Genomic DNA, 23,033 nt, shown 5'->3' with positions numbered 1-23,033 from the left:
TAGATAATGTTGAACACTTTGTTATCACAGGTGATTTCAATATCAACCTCTTATCGTCAACTCCAATTTCAAGAGAGTTCAGTCACCTTGTTACATCCTATAGCCTCTGCTACCCCCCCTTTGCTCCTACTCGTAACTTGGCTCTGCTTGACCTTTTCCTGGTGAGGGAAAATGATAACTCCTTTATTATAAATTCTGGACAACGATCTTTGCCAGACATCTCTGATCACGATTTAATTTTCATTTCTCTTAATATTCCTTTTGCCCGCGAGCCTCTTGAATTCACTGAAGTGCGATCTCTTAATAAAACTGATTGGGATGCACTAATCGCCGATGCTGCTCAACTCAACTGGAACTTTTTAAATTTTATTCCTGCAATTTCTGATCGTCTTCAATACTTTAATTCTCTAATTACTTATCTTTACGAAAAGCACGTTCCAACTATTAAGGTTCTTGTGCCTCCTAAGTCCGCTCCATGGCTTAACTCTGGAATTCTTGCAAAATCTAGGGAACGCGATAGGAGTTACAGGAGATGGCGTCGTTCTCGGTCTGAAGGCGATCTCATCAGGTATCGTAGTTTGCGTCGCTCTGTTCAGAAAATGATCAAATCGTCCAAAAAATCGTACTTTTCTCGCCAGTTGGACCCTGATCTTCCAGCCAAAAAGTTGTGGAAAAACATTGGTCAGTTGGGAATTACTGCAAAACAGTCTAATGATAGCCCTGTGAATTTTACGGCTGATGATTTAAATAAATTCTTTGTTAGTAGTTCTAGTTCCTTGTCTCCTCTCCAGTCAGTGGGCACTCATGTTCATGACATGTACTTCTCCTTTAGGTGCGTGGATTCCTTTGAGGTGTACTCGGCCTTTGGTAAGGTTAATTCTGATGCCTGTGGACACGACGGCATACCCATAAGTTTTCTTAAAGCGCTTTTTGATATCACTCTTTCTCACATTTGTGACTTATATAATGCATGCATTACATTTTCCTTTTTTCCTGATGAGTGGAAACACGCTATTGTCACCCCGATTCCGAAAACTTCTAAGCCTACACAAGTTAGTGATTTCCGACCCATCAGTATTTTGCCCTGTCTATCTAAACCGTTTGAACACATCTTAAAAATGCAGATTGAGGAACATTTGAGTAAGTGTAACTTGCTCTCAAATTTTCAATCTGGGTTTCGAAAATCTCACAGCACCATTACTGCGTTGTTGCGAGTGAATCACGATCTCAGTATCGCACTTGACAGGAAGCAGTTTGCACTCTTAATCCTTTTAGATTTCTCCAAGGCTTTTGATAGCATTGATCATTCTCTTTTTCTTTTCAAACTTCATTCCTCTTATTTATTTTCTTCTACGAGTGTTAAGTTAATTGAGTCGTACTTAGTTGGGCGATCTCAGTCAGTCAATTATAATGGCATAATTTCCTCTCCATTAGCACTTCTTAAAGGTATAGGCCAAGGATCAGTTCTTGGCCCCCTCTTTTTTTCTATGTATATTAATGACTTAGCTATCACATTACAAAATTGCAATATTAATTTTCACTTTTATGCTGATGACCTCCAAATATACTGCTTTGGTGATCTAACTTCCCCTGATGCTTGCTTTGCTAAGGCTAATGCTGCATTGGTACTTATTTCCACTTGGGCAAGTAATAATACTCTCCTCCTCAACCCGACGAAGTCTCAGGCATTGCTGATTGCGAGTGGAAGATTACGTCCCAATTCCCATCCTCTTTGGCTCAATGGTGAGGCCATTCCCTACGTCCACAAAGCTAGAAATCTTGGAATCATTTTCAATGATTCATTGGCTTGGGACGACCACGTTTCCTATATAAGTAAAAGAATTAACTTTTCCTTATTTACTCTTCGAAGACATCAGTTCTTCACTCCTCAGGGCATTCGACTGCTTCTTGTTCGTGCCCTTCTCGTTCCTCTCTTCTCCTACGGTGCTGAACTATTTTTCTCTTGTGACGCTGCATCAATGCGTCGCCTCGTAATCACTTTTAATAATTGTATACGCTATATATTTAATCTTCGTCCTTATGATCATGTATCTCCTTATTATACTCAAGTTCTTGGAACCACTTTGCCTCTTTTCCTACAATCACGTGCTGTGGACTTTCTTTGCCGTCTTCTTAAAAGTCGTCAGCCTGGTTATCTGACGGAGTTCCTAGTGCCGGGTCCTTCTGTTAGGTCTTCGTGCCTCGCCGTGCCGAGATCGGGGAGCCGCATTCTTCACAATTCCCTCTTTGTTGAGGGAGTTATTCTCTGGAATGAACTTCCTAGAGAAGAGAAACGGCGGCTTATCCAAACCTTTTTGGCGCCGTAGTCTTGCTTTCTTATTTTGATTTTTTTTCTCGTTTTCTGGTCAGGAAGATTTTTTTTTCTCTTTAATGATGCAGATGGCTTATACAACCTGAGAAGGAGTTTTCCACCGTTTTACTCTGGAGTAGGTTGGTCACCAACACTCAGACGCCGGTGGGCGCAATAGAATACTTCCTGACCACATTCATTTATTTATTTATTTGTTCTATTTATATGTATCTCTGGATTTTTTTTTTGTGTATTAAGCTTTCAAGAGTGCAAGCTCAAAAGCAATATATTAAATAAATCTAAAAATCTATTATGGGAAATCAAATTCGCATCACTTTCTTTCTCACACGTTTTGCATATGTCTATCTCATTCTTTCGCGCTCAAAATTAGATTGAACTAAATTTAAATTGAAGAAGAGTCTGAAAGGGTGGGACAGACATATGCAAAACGTTTGAGAAAGAAAAATGTGTGAATTTCGATTACATGAAATTTTCCTAATATGTGCCAGAGCCATTAACATTTTATTCGTGAGAAATTTTGCATATTTGGTCAATTACAAAATAGAAGTTTATCACCTTATTTATTTATTGACTAAATTTAATTTTTGACACATCAAATAAAATGTCTTATAGAACGAAATAAGAATTGATTTTTTTACTGACCAGACCGACAAGATCTAGTTTTATCACTAACCAAAATTAATTTTTGACATTGACCAAACGTTTTTTTTTTGTCACTAGCCAAATATGAATTAATCTAGTGATCTAAAATCATTTTTACTAGTTTAATCTAAAATTATTTTATAAACCAAAATTGTTATTTTTTGCATTGCAACCGAATATTATTTACTTACTGTTTTTTTTATTTATTCTGCTGTTTAAATCTTTTTTTTTTCGTACTGGGGCTAATGTTTCTTACTGACCAATTTTTGTGACTGAAATGCATACTAAAATGTCAATTTTACAGACATTCTAAAAGTTTTAGTCAATTATTTTCTAGAATATATCTTATTTTGAAAGTGATTTTTCTACAGACCATTTATAAAATCGTTCTTTTAAAAATTTTTCCAAATAATAAAAAGAGTAGTCAAGTATAATCATTAAATTTCATTTTAATTTTCCAAAAATAAACGCAAATATTTCCCACCTGGGGACTTACGAAATGCAGTAGCGATATCCAGTAGGATATCACAAATATTTACAATTTTTTTCTAGGGGAAAGTTAGGCGCTTTTGAAAATAGAGCAGCTTTGAAATTGGGATTTTTAACCTATTAAATAAAATTGAGCCTTCTCATGATATAATTAAGCTGCACAAACAGATTAAGAAGCTAAATCACATTATGATATGGCTCAATTTTATTTAAAAATAGGATAAAAATCTGAATTTCAAAGCTGCCCCACATTCTAAGGTGCCCCACTTCCTCCTACCTCTGAAATTGGACTTTCTTCTTCTATTTTTAAAAGAAATTTATGCTTATTTAATGTAATTTAGTTTCACAATGGGCTTGTGGAGCTAAATAATATCACGGTAAGGTCCAATTCCATTTAAAAATAGGAAAAATGCCTAATTCAAAGGTGTCCCTCTTTCCCTTAAATCCGATATTTCCTACGGGCTTCAGTTCTAAGGATTAGCCATCTGGCTTAACACCTCTAATTCCTTATCAGTCATGATTTTTTGGAAATTATTGTTTAGCCCTTTAAAGACGATTGGAACACCGGTGTCCCGTAAAGAAAATAATTTTTCCTGACAACCTAAAGTTATTTTTTTCTTATATCTGTACATAATTGTAAAGTTGAATCTAGAATATTTTTTGCAAGTCTCTAGTTATTTGTTATGTAGTAAATATTTATGCTCAAAAATGGCAAATTTTTAAATTCTTAAATTCATAATTGATTTTATTTATTTTTAATACTTTTTTTAAGCGAAAACCTTTTGGCAATAAAATCTACAATACTCATACGTAATATTTTTCGTTAAAGCGAATAATATTATTCATTGGTATTGTCAGAAAAATTACTTAAATTTTTGCGCTATTTTTGTACCTATCGTTCATAGAGGCACAAAATACACCGAATCAGACTCTGTTGGACTTTTCAAAGTTAGATGTAAGACTTATTATTGATTATGTTTCTCAGTTTAATTTTTATTGTTGATTTTCAGTCCGTAAAAAGTGTCTCATCGTTAAAAGGGTTAAAAATAGGAAAAATGCTTAATTTTAAAGCTGCCCTAAGTCAAAGGTGTCCCACTTTCCCTTAATCCGATATTTTCCATAATGGAATCCGGATGTTAAGTTAATTCTATAAGAGCATTTTTCTCTTTTTCCTTGATCCCGATTGTAATGACCAGCGCACAATAACTTTTGCTTATAAACATGTTTTCAAAATTTCCCATAAGAATGAGCGAGATGACTAGATCTAGATCTCACTCACTCTCATTGAAATGTCAAAAACTTGTTAAGTAAACAAAAGTTATTGTGCGTTGGGCATAATACGTGTTAAAGCCATAAAAAGCCCTTAAAACGCCCTTACTTTAAGGAATTTTATTTCTACAATTCCCAGACAATCCAGGGAATTATGTTACTTGGGATGAAGGAGAATTCTACACAGAAATACTTTACTTTTTAATATGAGTTCAATGTAGAGCATAAACAGCATAAAAGTGAATTAAAAGAGCGAATCTCATAACGTCGTAACGTTCATTGACTCCCTAACGGGGATCTCAGTATTCTTTCGTTTTAGTTGTTTTATCCGCCTCAATTTTGCTCTCGGTTGAGAGTGAATATTTACTTCTATTGCCTTCATCATTCCCACTCCACACGATACCAATCTCCTTTGCAAAAAGCCAAAATCATTTGATGAAGATTGAGGAGAGGTGGTTGAAGAGTGCCAAGCAATTCTCTGGCATTGAAGAAACAGGTTTAGAAAATAGAAAAAAAGAGCATGTGATGTCATGAGTATCTACTGGTGCTTAATCTAGTGCTTGGTATTGCACAAATCATCTGGACATGGATTTTTAAGGGTTTTCTGGGATTTCTTCCTGGAGCTGGGATTGAGGGAAGCATGATCCCGACCGTTACAGATTCCCCATTTTTCCATCAGACGTCGCTGTATCCTGCTAATCTGCCAAAAAGCTCTCTCTCTCTCTCTCTCTCTCTCTCTCTTTCCCAATTTGCATGGAGGTGGTTTTGTGAATTTCTTCAAGACAGTATGTTTTCTTGTGGATTTCCAGCAAAATAATCAATCTTCACGTGTGGTTGTTTGGTGGAGATTGCCACAGAGTATTCTCCAAAGACAGCGAGAGTTGAAAAAGTGTGAAATCACCTGAGAAGTGGGATAAATTCAAGCCAGAAAATCACGTTACATCACAACGTTGTTATGAAATTTTTTCTGGTAAGTGCATTGCAATGAAAATGGATGAAAATCTGGGCGGATTTCAAGCTGTTGTTTCTCTTTGCAGATTTAACTCTTCCACCTGATAAGGCAGCAATCTCATTCACTGGAAATATCTCTGTAGAAGTGGTGACAAAGTAGTTTATCATAAAGGCGAATCTCTGTGAAAACCTCAAATGAGATTATTTTTTGTGTACAAAAGTTCTCCAGCCTGAAGGAATGTCTCCCTCGAGAGTGTGAGCTATCAGTTTTTATCAGTTTTTGTCTTGAATGTGTATTGAATCCCTCTGGCTATTTAACCACAATATACCCAGAGCCAGAGGCCTTATAAAATCTCTAATCGCGTCCAGTGGTCAATTCATTTGCGATTATGACACCGTGAATTCTCCCTCGTGTCTCGTGTCTCTTGACTGTATTTGTGGCCAGGCATCAGCAGAGCTCTCAATTCCAATTGACTTTCGCTGCTGATCTCACGGACGGGTTTTCGGTAGCCGGAGAGTGGAAAGGGAATTCAGCAGCGTATGTGAGTGAGAAATCGCCAAAGGTGGTCAATTTCCAGCAGTTGCTTTCGATTCTTCAGGGCAGAAACAGACACTGTGGAAGCTCTTGCTTTCAACATCCCGCGTCCCTGCAGACCGAGGAGGAATCGTGGCAGTTTTATTCTGTGAAGTGAACTAGTGCTCAAAGTACCCCCTTTCAAGTGTGATTTTATTTTAATTCTCTTATAAATAATAAATTTGAAACTATGGACCACGACCACCACGCTCATCATCACATGCCAGAGGAAGTCACAGGAGCTTCCAGCATCACTCCTCTGCAGCATGACCATGGACATGAGCACGGAGGAAATGGAGACATGGAGTGTCCAATGCAAATGATCGTAAGTCCCTCTTAAAATAATTTTAACAGTAACTTTTCAATAAAAAAAACCCGCTTCCAATTACTGGACAAGAATCCCAATTGAATGTACAAGAGAACAAATGTACAGTGAATTGGTATTTGTAAATACTTTTGGTATTTTTCTTTCTCTCTGCGTGTCTCGAAATGCTCAAAATGCCCGATTAAATACTAAAGTTTAATGAGTCGTGGAAAGAGAGAGATGAACAAGTTTCAGATGAAGTTCTCCTTCAAGAACTCACGATGTTCCGGAGAGAAATATTTTATTTTCTATTCAAATTAATGAGAAATCAATAAACTTGAAGACGAACTAGGAAAAAATTGCTGTGTAATAATTCAAAAATTGCTGATTTATGGAATAAACTTGATAACACTGATTCTACGATGATTTTGCGTCTGTTCCATGATATTTCCCGCTGCTTCAGTTTAGTTATTTTACCACCTTCCACGCCTGTTTTTAGGCAATACGGATTTTGCAGTTTTTTGGAATTTAGATGGTCATAGCTCCAAATGTACTTAACCAATTTAATTCTTCACAAAGGAACAATTAAAGGTCTTTAAAAGATTGATAATTCTCTAGAACAAGAGGATGTAGGGGAAAGCTCGCTATCTTCGGACGATTTATTCTTCGCACAAATCATTTTTTTTAATGTGTTTTAAATGAATTTGGCCGATTATAATATTATATTTTAATAGCTAGTCCAATGCCTTAAATTTTCAGAAAAAAAGCTATGGGTGAAATCCATAAGAGACATAGGGAAATAAGTGAATTGTGCGAAGCTTTATTTGTCCGAAGGTAGCACGTTTTCCCCTAGAGGAACGCGCGCTACCTTCGGACGACTCAAGCTTCGCAAAAACTTTAATAAATCAGTTGTAAAACGGTAAATTATGCAAAAGTACTTTTGAGGTCACGAATTCGTGCATTCCGCAATGCCTGGGACGTTTGCCATCCCTTTTTCCAAAAGGTCCTAGTAGGAGAAAACGCGTTACCTTCGGACAACTCATTTTTTTCCATTTTCTTAAAGTATTTGACCATGAAATTTGAGGCATTGGACTAGCTATTGAATAAAAATATAATATTTTATTGGGTCAAATTAATTAAAAACATTAAAAAGCGAATTGTTCGAAGCTTGAGTCGTCCGAAGGTAGCGCGCTTTCCCCTTAAGCTAACATACTATTCTGTAGATTCTCTAGAGTTAAAATGGGTTGGGAAGGAATTTTCTAAAATAGTCAGAAAAGGTTAAGGTGAATTGTTAAATCAAAAATTATATAACCTCGATGGAAATGCTGTAATTAAGATTTACGAATTTTACGACAAAGTATAACAGAAGATTTTTTAAATTTTAATTATTTATTTATATTTAGCAAGGCAGACGATTTCCTTCAAAAAAAAATTTTTTTGACGAAAATTGCCTTAAAAAATGTGTAAAGGTTTTAAAAGAGATTAAAATATAAATTAAATAATGACAAAAATTATATTTTCTACTCGGAAATCTAAAATTTTTACTCAAAAATAAGTATTTTGATACTTATAGATTCTTTTTGTCTTATTTAGTTAATAGGTTAATTCGAAAACATTTATGCCCTAAACACACTTACGACATAAGCCGAGAAACGACTTAATGGAAAATGATGGAAATGTAGTTTGACCATTATTTCTTATATAATTACGCTAAGCCGTCTCTCGGCTAATCCTCAGGCCTGTCAAGGCCCTTAGGTTAAATGAAAACTAACCTAAATAATTATAATACAACATAGTCACTAAATTTTTCGCGTATAGAAGATATTTTTGTATTTCTTAATTTAGCCTCGATAATAAAAAAATTGTTCCAGATTTTTATTTTTTAAATTAAGTTTCGCATCGACTTTACAAAAATTATAACTGTTCATCTATAATTTGTTGAATCTCCATTCATAATTTTTTCACTCCCGGACGATGCATTTACCTAAATGGTAATAAATACTAAAGTTCCAATTGGCATATATATATACGAAAATGCCAAAAATTGGTTTAGAATCTATATTTTTAAGGAAAATATGAAGCAGTTTTCTTAACTGGACGATTCCTTTCCTACTCTCCTTTTACCTGATAATGTTATAACCTCAAAAACATTAAAAAAATCCAAGCTTATTAAGATGCTTCTGCAGTGTGTGTTGAACACTCAAAGAAAAATGTTACAGATTTTTGAGTTTATGAGAAGGAATATATGGTTTAAAAATTGTTCAATTTTAGAGGTTAGGTCTTACATAACCTAATAGAAGAAACATTTACCAAATAAGGCTTCATTTTTTTGGAATCTAGAAACGTCTTGTAACTTATAACCAATACAGTAGTAAAGGAGCTATTTCCTTAAACAAATTCAGAACAAAAGAGAGGTTATATTTCCAAGTTTTTTTTACGATAATCCTTACTTAAATTAAACTTATTTAAAAGTTAATTTATAAAGTAAGGGTCCAAACAGACCGAGGTTGATCCTCGAGAACATTTAGCCTGTAAAATTTGGCAGTAAAGGATTAGCTAAAAGAATTTATAAAGAAACGATCCTAAAACTTCAGTGAATGATAGTTTGAGATAAATTTTCTCTGTCTAATTTTACAGGTGCATATGGCCGATGTCGTCGCGCGCCTATACAACCCCAATAATAATAATAATTTTACAGGCTGTATATTATCGAGGATGAGCCTGAGTCTATTTGGATTCTAAGATTAGGAATAATTAACCTGAAAAAAGAATGGTAATGGACCTCATTCTCTAATTTGGACAAAAAGTTCTTTAAATATTTAATGTATCAAATTCTTACTTCAGTAACGTATTATATTGCAGGAAAAAAATCCTTTCCTTTTCTAAAAAGAAAGGATTGTAAATTTTCGACTTAAAAACTTAATTTTTTCATTGAATATCCTATTGAACTCGGAAATTCCTTGCTGTAAATAATATTTTTTCGAGGTTAGGTCATGCATAGCATAACCTCAAAATCAAGAATAACCTCTTTACCTAAATAACTGAAAGATGTCTAATGTTTTTTGTTTGACGAAATGTAGAAAAAATTTCATTTAAATGCCATTTTTATCAGTAATCTGGACAAATAATACAAAAAATATTCATGGTATATTCAAATTTATGAATTCTAACCTCAGAAATTTAAAATATTCTACAAATACAAAATTTCTGTAGGTAGAATTTTCTTTTTTTATTTTATGGCTATATTTAGGTACTATTAACACTAGAATAATCTAAATCTGCATACAATTTGTTAAGTTTCCGATGACTGTTATTTGAGAAATTCTAAATATTCTAAAATAAGGAAACTATACGATAAGATACCATAAATCATTGGTACTTGATGCATGGAAATTTTTACCTGAAAATAATAGAAAAATAATAATAATATTATTCCGACAGTCTATATGTTATTTACACATATTTACCATATTTACAGACCAAGAGAATAAAGTCTTAGTTAGGGCATTCTGAGAACCCTTGTCCTTACCCTCCCAACTCACTTTTGTGCAATTTTGAGATTTTAATGCACTTAGAAAGAAAATTTAATAAATTTTCTAATGATTTACGTCATTAAATTTCGTTATTAAAAAAAATTAAATTTTACTCTTTGATTGCTTGCATAATTTTGTTTGAAGTTAAGGGATACAAAATAGATTTATCGCTCAGATTTTTGTGAAACAAGGGACTAACTCGAGCAAGTTGATCCCTTGTCATTCTAATTACAGAGTTTTTAAAAGTCAAACATTGAAATTACTGTAGAGAGCATATTTCTTAATCAAATTCAGTCATGTTCGGGTTCGTTGGAAAGGTTTTGGAATTTTTGACAAGTCTAAACCAGCTCCAATCGGTTACGAACCGGTAATGAACCGGATATGAACGGATATTAAATATTTGTCGTAAATTCAATTGTGTTACTCCCAAGCTATTTAAATAGTCAAATTTGGGCGATCTTTTGAGTGATTTACGAATCGGTTAAAATCGGTTGAAAACCGGTAAACGGTAAATGATGCGAAATTTTTTGAGGTAAAGTATCTAAGTTACGAGTTCGAGCATTTCGCAAAGCATAGGATGCTTTGCCACTTTTTTTTAGATTTCTTTTTATCTTAAAAATCATTTTTATTTTGTGAATTTGCTTTCTTTATGTAATTTTTTCTTACTTAAATCATACGGAACTTATACAGACACATTTTAATTTAATTCTTTAGTTATTGCTTAATGATTTTGTCTGTCAGATCAATCAATCATTTGTTCTTTTATTGTTTTTTTCTATTCATTAAATCGCCTTTATAGGTTTTCTTACCTTGCTCCTATTTTTTCTTCACTTTATTTTCTCACTTTCATTTCAAATTCCAACAAAATATTCTCTTATAGGTACTCATTGTAATTGTGTCTACCTAAAATCTTACAATTCTTATCTCTTCATCGAAACACGATTGAAGTGAAAAAATGAAACATATTGGCTAATTGAATGGGAAAATGAATTGTTTAATTGAAAGCAATATACGAAGAGGCAAAAAAGATCTTTGAAACTTTTTGTGCTTGGAAAAGACTTGTGAAAAACATTATCAGAATTCCATGAATAGATTTTAATGTTGCCACAAAACTGAGAGAATGTCACCAAAAAGCACAACTTTCAATTTTTGCACTATGTTTATTATTTTTTGTTGGCGGAATTATTATGGTTTTTTATGGATTCACGTGAATGCGGTGCCTGCCTCTCAATGGTTATTTATTTGATATTTATGTTAATCAATTTGTATGACGTGCGAAAACTGTGAAATACAATCTCGGAGGAATTAGGTAATCATGGATAAAACCAGCACGAGCTGTTCCTGCAGCATACTCTTGTCATTTTGATGATGAAAATATATGCAACAAATTAATGAGAAAAGTTTAATTTGGAGCACAATTTACGTCTTTTGTGGGGACTTTGGGAGCAAAATATTGTGCAAAAATATTTAAATTTGTTGTTTAGTTGAAAAATAGTCAAGATTATTGACCGCAAATCCTTGAAGTTTGACCAAATTTAATAGGAATTGGTGAAAAAGTTTATTTTTATATAATTTTCTAGAAGGAAAATTAGTTTCAAAGCAGTGCAGCTTTGCAGAATGTTCGAACTTGTGATTACCCTAAAAGTTTTTATTCTACTTATTTGTTATTTTATTATCTATCTAAGCATTTTCCAAAGTCTACTTTGTTTGGTCCTTTTTCATGCTCACAGGTTCACAAATTTTTTAATTAATTCCGAAAATCATATCGAAAACCGCTTAGAACAGCGTTAAGGTCAAAGAATTGAATCAATTTTCTGGTTCACAATTGGCTTGAACTGTTGTGATTTGATCAGAATTCCAAGACCTTTCAAATGAATCCAGATTTGTCCCAATCGGTTAGGACTAACGCTCTCCTAAATATTTTTTAATACTAAATCCTGAAAAATTGTTCGAAAGGATTGACTTTAAATTTTTGATGGTATCTGAAACTAAAACATTTCGTGTAAAAGGAAAATTGAGGGAATGTGTTAACAATCTCGGTGTTAATTTTTCAGGGGTATGCGAAAACCCCTAGTAGCTATCTGTAATCATTTGGCCTCTACATATTCATAAAATTGTTCGTAAATGTTTGTGACTTTCTGCTAAGGACTTGCAAAATGGTCGTAAATCGTGTAATCCATTAAAAGTTTGTAAAAGTTGGTACCTTTTCACAAACATTGTTCATGACATGGTCACTTGAAGAGAATATTTTATTCTTTGGCAAACATTTGTTTGTAAACGTTCGTAAACATACAGAAAAATGTTTGTAAAATTTTGTTATTTGTTTGTAAAGTTTGGCAGATAAATAAAAATATATGAAGAAATGTTTGTAAAAGAACAATACAGGCTCGTCAAGTAAACATGTTACGGACAATAATTCTAAAAGTTCAAATTTTTATGAACATTTTAATTGACTATACGATTAACGAGCTGTAAGCCCCCAGTAGAAATTTACAAACATTTACAAACAATTTTATGAAATATTGTTTTTCAGAAAAAACCTCCTGATCTTTCTAAGAAAGAGGATTATGGTATTTGTCGTGAAACGTTAGATTCGCAATATTTTATTAATCTGGTATCTTTTTATGCTTATAGGGTCACAAACCTTTAAACCAATTCAGCAAATTACCTTCAAAGTCACTTAAATTTCCTTTAAAGATCAAAGAATTAACTATAACCAGTTTGAAATGTTTTATCATGTTCAGAATTTCAAGACCTTTCAATTGAATACAATTTAATCTAAATTGGTTAAGAAATACGCTTTCCAGAGGTTTTTCTCGCCTTCGACTTTAAAAAACTGTCATAAGGAATGACCTTAAACTGATTAAGTATAAACTAAAAAATACGAAGTGAAAAGATAATGGAAATAAACTGAGAAAGAGCTTTCCAACCGTTTAAACCGGAGGTTGGACACCAACTCTAAGACGGCGGTAGACGCTGAAAACTACTCGGGATGTCACTAACCCATTCTTTACCATGGTATTACACATCATACACAAATTAAGTGATTTTTGATGATTTATTTCTGGGCAATTGTTATTCGAATTGCTGTCAGGAATGGATTTTTAGTAACTTTAGTCCTTCAATTACTTAGGAAAAATAGCCCGACAGAGATAAATATACATTTTGTTGTTCTTTTCTTGTTTCGCGGAAAGTCATGCAAAATTTTTGCTCAAAACATACCGTCGAATTTGTTAAAATTATCCTTTATCCTGTTTTCTGATTTGAATTCTGATTGCCAATTTGTTTTCTTGAATAGTTTCTCTACCTAAATCAATTAAGTTTGTAATGAATTAATGTACAGAATTTAAATTCAGTGACCGTTAAGACGCGTGTTTGAGAGCGGCTTCCCGCGCCCCCATAATAGATATTTTTTTTTCTTTAAAAAAAATCATCTATTAATCGGTATAAAACTAATTTCTGAATATGAATGTTATATCTCAAGTATTTCTAGTGCATTGACTGAATGGATTAAAACAAAACTGTACTTTGATTTTAACGATTTTAGTTTTGATTTTTAAGGGGTCCTCGAAGATCTGAATCTATTATCTGCAACTGTTCGACCTTTAAAAAAAAATAAAGGGATTACAATGGATTGCTTGTTCCATGGAGTTCGAGCTATAGAAGCTAAAATGACGTTGTTATTAATATTTCACTGATAAGACACCACAAAACTATTCCCACAATTGCAACCATTTCCCGTGTAAAAGTCGCAATTTGTTGCTTTTCATTTATAAATACAAAAAAGAAGGAAAATGTAGCAATTGCAAAGACACGCCTTGAGTATAATTGTGATATTTTTCTTTTTGTTAAGAGAGTGCACAAGAGTTGACCTAATAAAGAGAATGGTCAGTTGAGCTGAAAATTGTACAAATCATGTGTTAACAGTTGCATTTTTGCAGAGCATATTTAAAGAGAAATGAGTTGATTTAGTTTGTTACTTTCTCATTTTCAGTTCCACCTCGGTCACTGCGAGGCGATTCTCTTCCAGTCGTGGACTGTGAAGGAAGTTGGTGGCTTTGTTGGAGCCGCAATTCTCATTTTTGTTGTGGCTGTTCTCTATGAAGGTCTCAAGTATTTGCGCGAGAAACTCTACTACGATGCCCACCAAATGGAATTTGCTCAAGATAAGGAAGGAAGTACACAGAATTTGAGGAATACTTCCAAGCCAATTCGGTGAGTTTTCTGATATGGACTGCAATTGTTGTTGAAAAGCAAAATTGCAGGTGCAATTTTTGATAAGATGGAGTTTTTACGATTGTTGGATTATTTCTTTTGAAAACCGCAAAGGGGATATTTATTTTATAATGGGATAAAAATAGACGCTGTAGTAATGCGTTGAATATTTCAGTTGCACCTTGAATTGATGATCATTTGAAGAGTGTTGAAAGAAGATCGTACGTCTCTTAAAATAGAAGGTCTCTTATTTGATCGGAAAGAAAGGCAGAGTGACTCTGTCAAGGTGCTCAGCTAATTCGTCTGCGTAACAAATTTTATAATCAAATATATTTGCAATAAAACAAGAATTACATAATAAAATCTCTTTTATGAAGAGGATGTTCTTTTATGAAAAACCTAAGTAAAATGAGATTTCCAAGAATATCAGCTAAAAAAATTATATAGCTTCCCAACTTTGCGAAATGCTCGAACTCACGAGATACTCCTGATTTAAACTGGTTCATAATCTGCCAGAAAACCATATCAAGGCAGGGGCCTCTCCACATTTCATTTTTCCATATGTTTTTGCATAGAGGCACTGAATACTATTGGCAAGTTTTTTCCTAAAGAGAATTGACTTATCAGTCTGATATATTTCGAAATCGTGCATTAAAAGCTATTTAAAAATACATATTTCATAATGTTCGCCAAAATTATACAAGAACTACGAGCAAATTTGTTTAAGTCGCGGTGCAATAGATGCAAAATTTTTACAAGGAAAAATGAAAAATAGCTTTACTTTTTATTAGGCTTGATGGGCCCCTGTCTCAAGGACTGTTCATGAAATAAATTAAAAAAGCACGATTTTGATGGGAATGGAAGGGATTTAGGAGAAAGAGAGGAAAAATGGTCCTAAATAATATCAACTTAGGAGGGGGGGATCACCGAAGATCGAAAGCCAATATCTTATACTGTTCAGTCTCTATGCCGAAAGAAAAGAACAAAAAAATAAATTCGATGATGAATCAAATACCGGTAATTAACCTATTTAAGCTCTTTGGCGTCTTAACTCTTTCGTCTCTTTTGGGACTCTGAGTACCCAAAGCAGCATATGAATATTCAGTGAAAAACAGTGTTTTTTAATTATTCAGAACTGAGAAAAATTCAATTCTTTTGGATGATTACAAACTATAAGGATGTCCAAATGTCAGATATTTTTTGTAGGACATCAATTAATTCCTGAGCTTAGATATTTTTGATTCAAAAATTGTGAAATTGGCTTGCAGCATATGCTGCGGTCCGGAAAGACTTAAACGTTTGGCCATTGAGCAGCAGCTCATAGTAGATAATTCCCTTTTAATCCCACCAAATACATAGCAAAGCCTTATTGGCCATTAATCCGTACTTGGCGGATGTTTGGGCTGGCTATCATGTTTGGATCACTATTTTTTCTGACTTCTAAAGATAATCTCAAAGGATAATTGATTATTATACTTTAGATTCCTTTTTGGATTACCTGAAAATACCGTTCAATCATTCGCAAAAACGGGTTTTTAAGGTCAAAGGTTAAAAAGGCTCTAGAGGAGAGCGTATTTCTCGTCCGAATGGTATCATGTTTCGGCTCGTTGGAAAGGTATTGGTATATCTGACAAGACTCTAAACCGAGTCCAATTGGTTGTGAACCAGTAAGAAACAAATTTATAATTGATAAATATTTTTTATCAGAAATTAAATTGTATTACTCCTAAGCTATTTTGTGCGATCTTTTGAGTGATTCAATCGGTTTAATAAATCGGTTGTGAACCGGTAAACGCTGAATCATATGCGAAAGTACTTTTGATTTATAGTGTCTAAGTCACGAATTTTTGAATTCCGCAAAGTCTGGGACGTTTTGCTACGCATTTTTCCAAAAGGTCCTAGTAGTAGAAAGTGCACTACCTTCGGACAATTCAATTTTTTTCCTATGTTCTAAATGGATTTGACCCATGGCTCCTTTCAGGAAATTTGAGGCCTTGAGTTAGTTATTGAAACATAATATTACAATAAGTCAAATTCAGTAAAAACATATTGAAAAAAAATGAGTTTGTTCAAAGCTTGAGTCGTCCAAAGATATCGCGCTATTCCTTAAAGGATTTTTTTTTAAATTTTTCTATAAGCTAAAATTTTTAAAGTTTGTGTTCAGACTTTTTTTGTGGATTTTTCGAGAAAACTCTTGACATTTAAATTCGAAATACGAGATACTTTTAAAAAAAATCAATCCAAAAAAAAAGGAAAAATATACATTTAACACTTATAAAGCTATGGAATAGGTAAAAAATTAACCAATTGCAAATCACACGTTTGGGAGCAAATTTGTGGTATAAAGGAGATATTTCATGGAAATTCTATGTTGTTGACAAATATGTTTTATATGAAATATTCTTCGTATTTTGTGATACTATTAGGGGGTTTCCGGAAATCATTCTTCGATCCTTATTTTTTCACAAATGTGCGATTTATTACTGCTCGAGCTCTAAGAGAGGGCACTTATATAAACGACTTTTTTCACCTTGTCACCGTCCTCTGGAGCTTAAACGGTAAAAGATATCAAGTTGCGGTCTTCGGTGATCCCCAATAAAAAAAAAACAATATCTCCAGACGTTTTTTTTTCTTCCACCTCTCTATATCCGCTCCAAAACCATGTTTTTTCGAAAAAGGCTCCTACGATTTTTTTTATTTCTGGATATGTTTTGGAGGTGGTCCAGGCGAACATTTCGTCTAAACATACAGTAGGTGTCAAAAGTTTGTTGCCCCATGTATGTTCGAGAAACCGGTGCAAAAAACGATAGAAAAAACTTACTTTTTAAATTTTTTCTTTTCACAAATTAGTTTCCTGTAAATCCGTAGATCTTATTTATGTATTTCGGAAAAATTATTTAATTTTATTTCTTTTATTTATTTATTTTATTAATTTGGTCTTTTTTGAAAAATCAAAAGTTTGTTGTCTCATTTGAAAAGTTACTCAAAATGGTTAAAAACATGCAACTAACTTAAAATTAACCGGCTATATTTTGAGTTTATGTAATTTGAGAGGCCAATGGTGGGTTTGGACATTTCTAAAGTTGTTTATGGTAAATAAATGTGTATAAGAGTAATGATAAATAACAAGAAATAATCTGTTTTTCGATAATTCATAATTTAGTTTAAAATGGTAAGTTAAAAGGAGTTAAAGGGTATGAAATCGTCCAGAGATACTGCCGGAATGAATCTGCGTCGTTAGTTGCCAGATTTTATGAAAAATCACAAAAGATTATACATAAAATATTCAAATATTATATAGTAATGAGGTACGAGCATGAATTGAAAGACAATTGGTTTCTGACGGAACACAGGTCCTTACTGTTACAAAAACAAGCCCATATTGAAAGAAAATCGTAAGAATGTTTGGGTGGCTCGCATTATTCCATTAGTAAACAAGATCAATCTGAATAAAAGGTTGTAGATTTACTTGAAACATGTTAAACAATTAAAACTACAACCATTTACCCAGATTAGACTAGTTAACCAATGGAATATTGGGAATATTGTTTGTCTCCCAAATATTCTGACCATTTTATTTGATTTTCATAACAGTAGGGACCTGTGTCCTTTCAGTAACCAACTGACTGCGAATTTTTGAAGCAGACATCATAGAGTCACTACCAGTGATACTTATAATGCTGTTATCGACCTTCTAAGTCGAAACCTTAGGTCTGCCAGTAACGTTTTTTAGATGTGGTCGTACCTTATCACCATATATTTTGGCGATTTTACGTATATTTTGTAGAGATTTTCCATAAAATTAAACAATTCACGACGAAGATTCTATGGCAGTATATCTGGACAATTTCCTTCCTTTTAACTTTTTGTAATTTGCAATTTTTAACTAAATTAAATTATCAAAAAATAGATTATTTCTTGTTATTATCAATACTTTTATACACATGTATTTACCATAGACAACTTTAGCAACGTACAAACCCACCATTTGCCTTTCAAATTACATAAACTCAAAATGTAACCGGTTTACATTAAGTTGGTTGCATGTTTTGATCATTGTAAATTAGTTTTGATTTTTCAAAAATGACCAACTTTTGGAAAACAATAATTTTTTATATGAAATAAAATTAATTATTTATTTGTAAATATATAAATAAGATCTACGGATTACAAGCAACTAATTTGCAAAACGAAAAATTCGTAAAAATAATTTTTTCTATCATTTTTTGCACCTGGTGTCCCGATCATACGTGAGGCAACAAACTTTTGACACCTACTGTACTTATAATCTAAAAAATCGCCATCTTGAATTTTTTAAGGAAAAAGTTTTTAGTGCTTTAGAGGGTCTATTTTTCAACCGATTTGGATAAATTTGGAGTTTTTGGAAAGGCCTTGAAATTTTCAATCCGATTGCATCGGTTGCAATCGGTAATGAATCTATTAAGTACCCGTAAGTGACCAATATTTTTTAAATATTCTTTTTTTTCTGTCCGTAAACTTGTTACCCATCTAGAGGCCAAAGGGTAAGAGTTCCACCAAAAGATCATGCGACAAACTAATTCACGGAGAATATATGGATACCGGAGTTCGTGGGGAGAACGGAGAGCTCTATTTCGTGAATTCGAGCATTCCGCAAAGCTGGGACACTTTGCTATTTCTTTTTTCCTGCTTTTGGGTATATTGAAGACATTAGAAATGTTGCTTTTGCTTTAGTTATTTATTAATTAAAATATGAATGTATTGCTTTATCAGTTACGGATACCAGTTTTCTGCTTCCCTTCGTTAAAGTGAAATAAATCAAAATATTATCAGAAAGAACGTGGAAAAATGAAGGATAATAATTAATTTGTGTGAATTGGTGACAAGAACACGTTTATTTGTCCAAATTATCTGACGATCTTGAATTGCTTGGCAAAAAAATGCAGATAAAAGTTGCGTGGTAAATAATGTAAACAGCAATGAGCATAGAAGAAACTGGAGTAAAAGAATTGTTTTAGTTTTTAGAGGAAGTGGGAAAATTTCGCAATGGAACGCGTGGAATTTATTATTAAAAAAAAAAGAAACCTTCAACTTTAAATTGACATTGAGATGTGATTTGTTTTGTTGCTTTTGCAGGCAACAAATCTTCAACAAGGCGCACATCATTCAAACATTCCTCCACCTGATTCAGGTGTCTGTCTCCTATGCGCTCATGCTGATTGTGATGACGTACAATGTGTGGCTGTTCCTGGCTGTTGTCCTAGGAGCTTGCATGGGATACTTGTTCTTCGGCTGGATCCGCAACAGATCTGTGGATATCACTGAACACTGCCACTAGGGACGACAGATTATTTCCACTGTTCAACTCAGGGATTCCTCCATGTGAACCCTATTTAGTTAGGGAGGGCCACAGGGGGGAACCTATTCTGCGAGCCTCACAACAATCAGCCATTGAGGGAATGCAGAAATCTTTGCCTCTATTGGCATTTTTTCAGAACAGTCAGGAACAAAGAAAAACAAGTTACTAAACCGTTTTTGTTTTTTTTTTAAAGAATAATTTTACTCCAATTTTTATAAAAATGGTGCAAAATGTTTGCAAACATGAAAAATCTTTTTTATACCTGAATACTTTTCCTTTTTGAGGCGTTTAACGAGGAGAAAAAAAAAACAAGAAAAAAAAGAAGTCAAATGATAGTAAAACGTAGAAATGAAATTGTTTAAAAAAAAACTATTTATAGGATATTGAAAATTAAGAAAGATCAACGATGAGATTCTACTCCACTTTGTCTTTTGCGCAAAAGACACGTTATTAATTATTAAAAAAAAATTAAAGAGGCAAAAGAAAAGCCCAGTTGGAAAATAAAAATTTATCTTAGTTTTTATTAAAATTTAAGTGCGGGAACAAAGAAAAGAGAAAATAAATCTGTTGATGGTGTTTTTTTTAGTGCGAGAAAACATTATAAAGCGTTGCAATATATATATTTGAGTGAGGAAAAAGAAGCTTAAAATTAAGGCAGGAAGAAAGAAAGAAAAAACAAATATTGTATAAAAATATTCATCAATTAAAAGACATTTCGTATTATTTCAGTGAGTTCTTTCTTGAATGTGTGTGTCGTGCAGGTCAAAGTGACCGAAAAATTGTCGAGATTCGTCCTGATTCATCCCATTTCCTGCCGGATCCGCCTCCTTGGCAAAATGTGGCATTTTCTTCGTTGCTTCTTCGACATGCCTTTGATCTTTTCACACGCTGCTGGCTTCTTGTCTTAAACTACACGACTCTGACGCGCGTAGAAAAACATTTGGATTTAGAATGGATGGGAGCAGCCAAGATATACTTCTGAAATGCCCTATTGAGATGTCTTATCAAAAATCTTACTGCACTTTATGGCTCATGAATATGATGTTGAGTTGCTTGATATCTCAGCTGTTTATCAATAGATTTTCTTCATCTTCAAGAGTCAATGGGAAGATAAACTGTCGTCGCTTGTATCAACAATTCGTCGCTTAAATTAGCAAATGTACTATCTCCTCTGCAAAAAGCGCAATAAGACAGAAAAATTGCTAAATATAAATTTTAAATGTTTGCTGTTTTTTTTTATTATTTTTGTTAAAAATACATTCTTCTGCTAAATATATTTTTTTGTAAAAATATTGCCATTGTACAAGAGCAGCAGAAATTCATTGATAATTTCACTCACTGAGAAAAAAAGAGGCTGCGATTAACTTTTTTTCGTCATAACTTTAACACTTTTTAGATGTAAAAATATATCAACATTTTTAATGTTAATTTTACACATTTTTAAGGGTTAAATTAACACGAAAAAGGGTAACTTTAACCCCAATACATGTAAAAAGGGTAATATTTACACCGATTTTGGATCAATACTGCAGGGTAAAATTAACATTTCCGGAATGTTATTTTGACTTTTTCGGATTTCTCTCACTCAGTGTATTAACTAATTTTTTTATAATACCAAAAACGACAAAAAAAATAATACAAAATGATTTTTAAATCACTTCTTTTATGTACCTTTTCAGTCTTTACTCTATCTTTAAACAATTTAAAGTATGTACTCTATATTTGAACAATTTAAGTAAGTTGCGGAAGATGCATCCGCAATGCGGATGCATCTTCCGTGCTCCAGGATTTTTTAGACCACAGGCAGTGCATTTTATTACGATTTATCGTATTTGAAAATGTTCCCTTCCAGACATTTTCAGAAGACTTTGATGGACCACCCAAGCTTTTTTAATTTCTTTTTAAAGTTGACATAAATTTTAGGTAGTTTGAGGCTTTTATACGAAGTACTTCGAGTATTTTATCAGTGATAGTTTCAGAGATAATAAACTTTAAATTTTAAGGAAGCTCCGAAACGTTGTTTGAATAATAAAGGAAGAGAAAGATTTAGGTCAAAATCCGTGTCTTTTTTTATTTAATTCATACTTTTATAAGTTCATCTAAGCTTATCACTAGCATCAGTGTTTCGCAACGAAAGGGACTAGTAATTACAACTGCAAGAGCCACACTAGGGATGTCATCGCCCAAGAAGTGTTGATTGGCGCTCTTACCAATTGCTCGACGAGATCCCCACGAGTAATAACTTAAGATTAATGGATCCTTGACAAAAGAAACCTTTTTTTATTTTACCTCTTGAAGTCTACCTTTCTCTGATGCAGAAAGGAAATCATTTAAATCATATTGCACTACGGCGATTTTAGTGGCGTTTTGAGAATCACTCGATTTTTGCTTAAGTTGATAAGAAAATTTTATGTTTACTTTCCGAATTCAGTTTTACCTTAAGAGGTTTGTTATGAAGATATTCCGAAATTTTAGATTTTCTGAACCCCTATTAACTGTAGAAAACAATTTTTTTTTTGAAAAATTCAGTTAAAAGATAAACATATTTTTAAAATAGACGTATTGCATCTTATAAGAATGCAATACAATATTTTTTATATGAGAGATTTACGCCGTCACTTATACTATCGTCTTATACGGGCTTCAGACTTAAGGTTTAGCCCTGTAGCTTAATTTTTCGAAGCTCTTGTTAGTCAGAACTGGATTAAACATTAGAATTTGAATTTGAGTATTACTAAGAGTGTTGGTTATTGAGGATTTCGGGACCTTCGGGACTGGGCTAAACCTGCAGTCTGAAACCCGTATAAGTATCAATACCTGATTTCCAAAGAAAATCTGTGTCAAAGATATTTAGTGATTTTTTTGGAGGTTGAGAAACTAAAAAAAGTTTTTAAAATATATCTGAGTATTTTAATAAATAGAATTGCCCTTGAAGGCCCTGAAATGTGAAGTAAATCGGTTTTTTGTGCTATTTTGTGTTATTATATTGATGAAAATAGAATATTAATAGGGGGAAATGCCCATGCTTGATACCATTGGAAGCTTCGTAATGACTAAATTTTTCCTATGTTTCTCAATAAACGTGACTCCGCAATATATTTTAAAAACTAGCCACTTTCTCACAGTTTTTAAAATATGGTTGCGAAGAGTCACATATATATTGCGAAACATAAAAAATTGTCCTTACGAAGCTTTCAATGGTATCAAGCATGGGCACTTTCCCCCACCAATTGATCATTTCGAATTTAATATTAATATTTTCAAAATTTTTACTTACCTACAATATATTCTCATTAACCTTACTGATTTACTTAAAGAGGAATCAATTTTTGCATGAAATTTCATTTTTCTTGCAATATTGTGCATGGAATTTAGGGGAAAGTGTC

At 33.1% G+C, this 23,033-nt stretch overlaps 1 protein-coding gene across 1 annotated transcript; it reads left to right on the top strand.

The window, feature by feature from the left end:
• The first annotated feature begins 5,108 nt into the window (after positions 1-5,108).
• LOC129799168 (high affinity copper uptake protein 1-like) lies at positions 5,109-20,370 on the top strand. Its single transcript, XM_055842846.1, has 4 exons — positions 5,109-5,702; positions 5,770-6,582; positions 14,089-14,309; positions 19,425-20,370. Exons 2-4 carry the CDS (start codon positions 6,448-6,450, stop codon positions 19,624-19,626), a joined length of 558 nt encoding a protein of 185 aa, XP_055698821.1. The 5' UTR covers positions 5,109-5,702; positions 5,770-6,447; the 3' UTR covers positions 19,627-20,370.
• Positions 20,371-23,033: the final 2,663 nt, after the last annotated feature.

The sequence above is a fragment of the Phlebotomus papatasi genome, chromosome 1 (genome assembly GCF_024763615.1).
Source record: "Phlebotomus papatasi isolate M1 chromosome 1, Ppap_2.1, whole genome shotgun sequence".
NCBI lineage: Eukaryota > Metazoa > Arthropoda > Insecta > Diptera > Psychodidae > Phlebotomus > Phlebotomus papatasi.
This window is presented reverse-complemented; position numbering and strand designations above follow the sequence as displayed.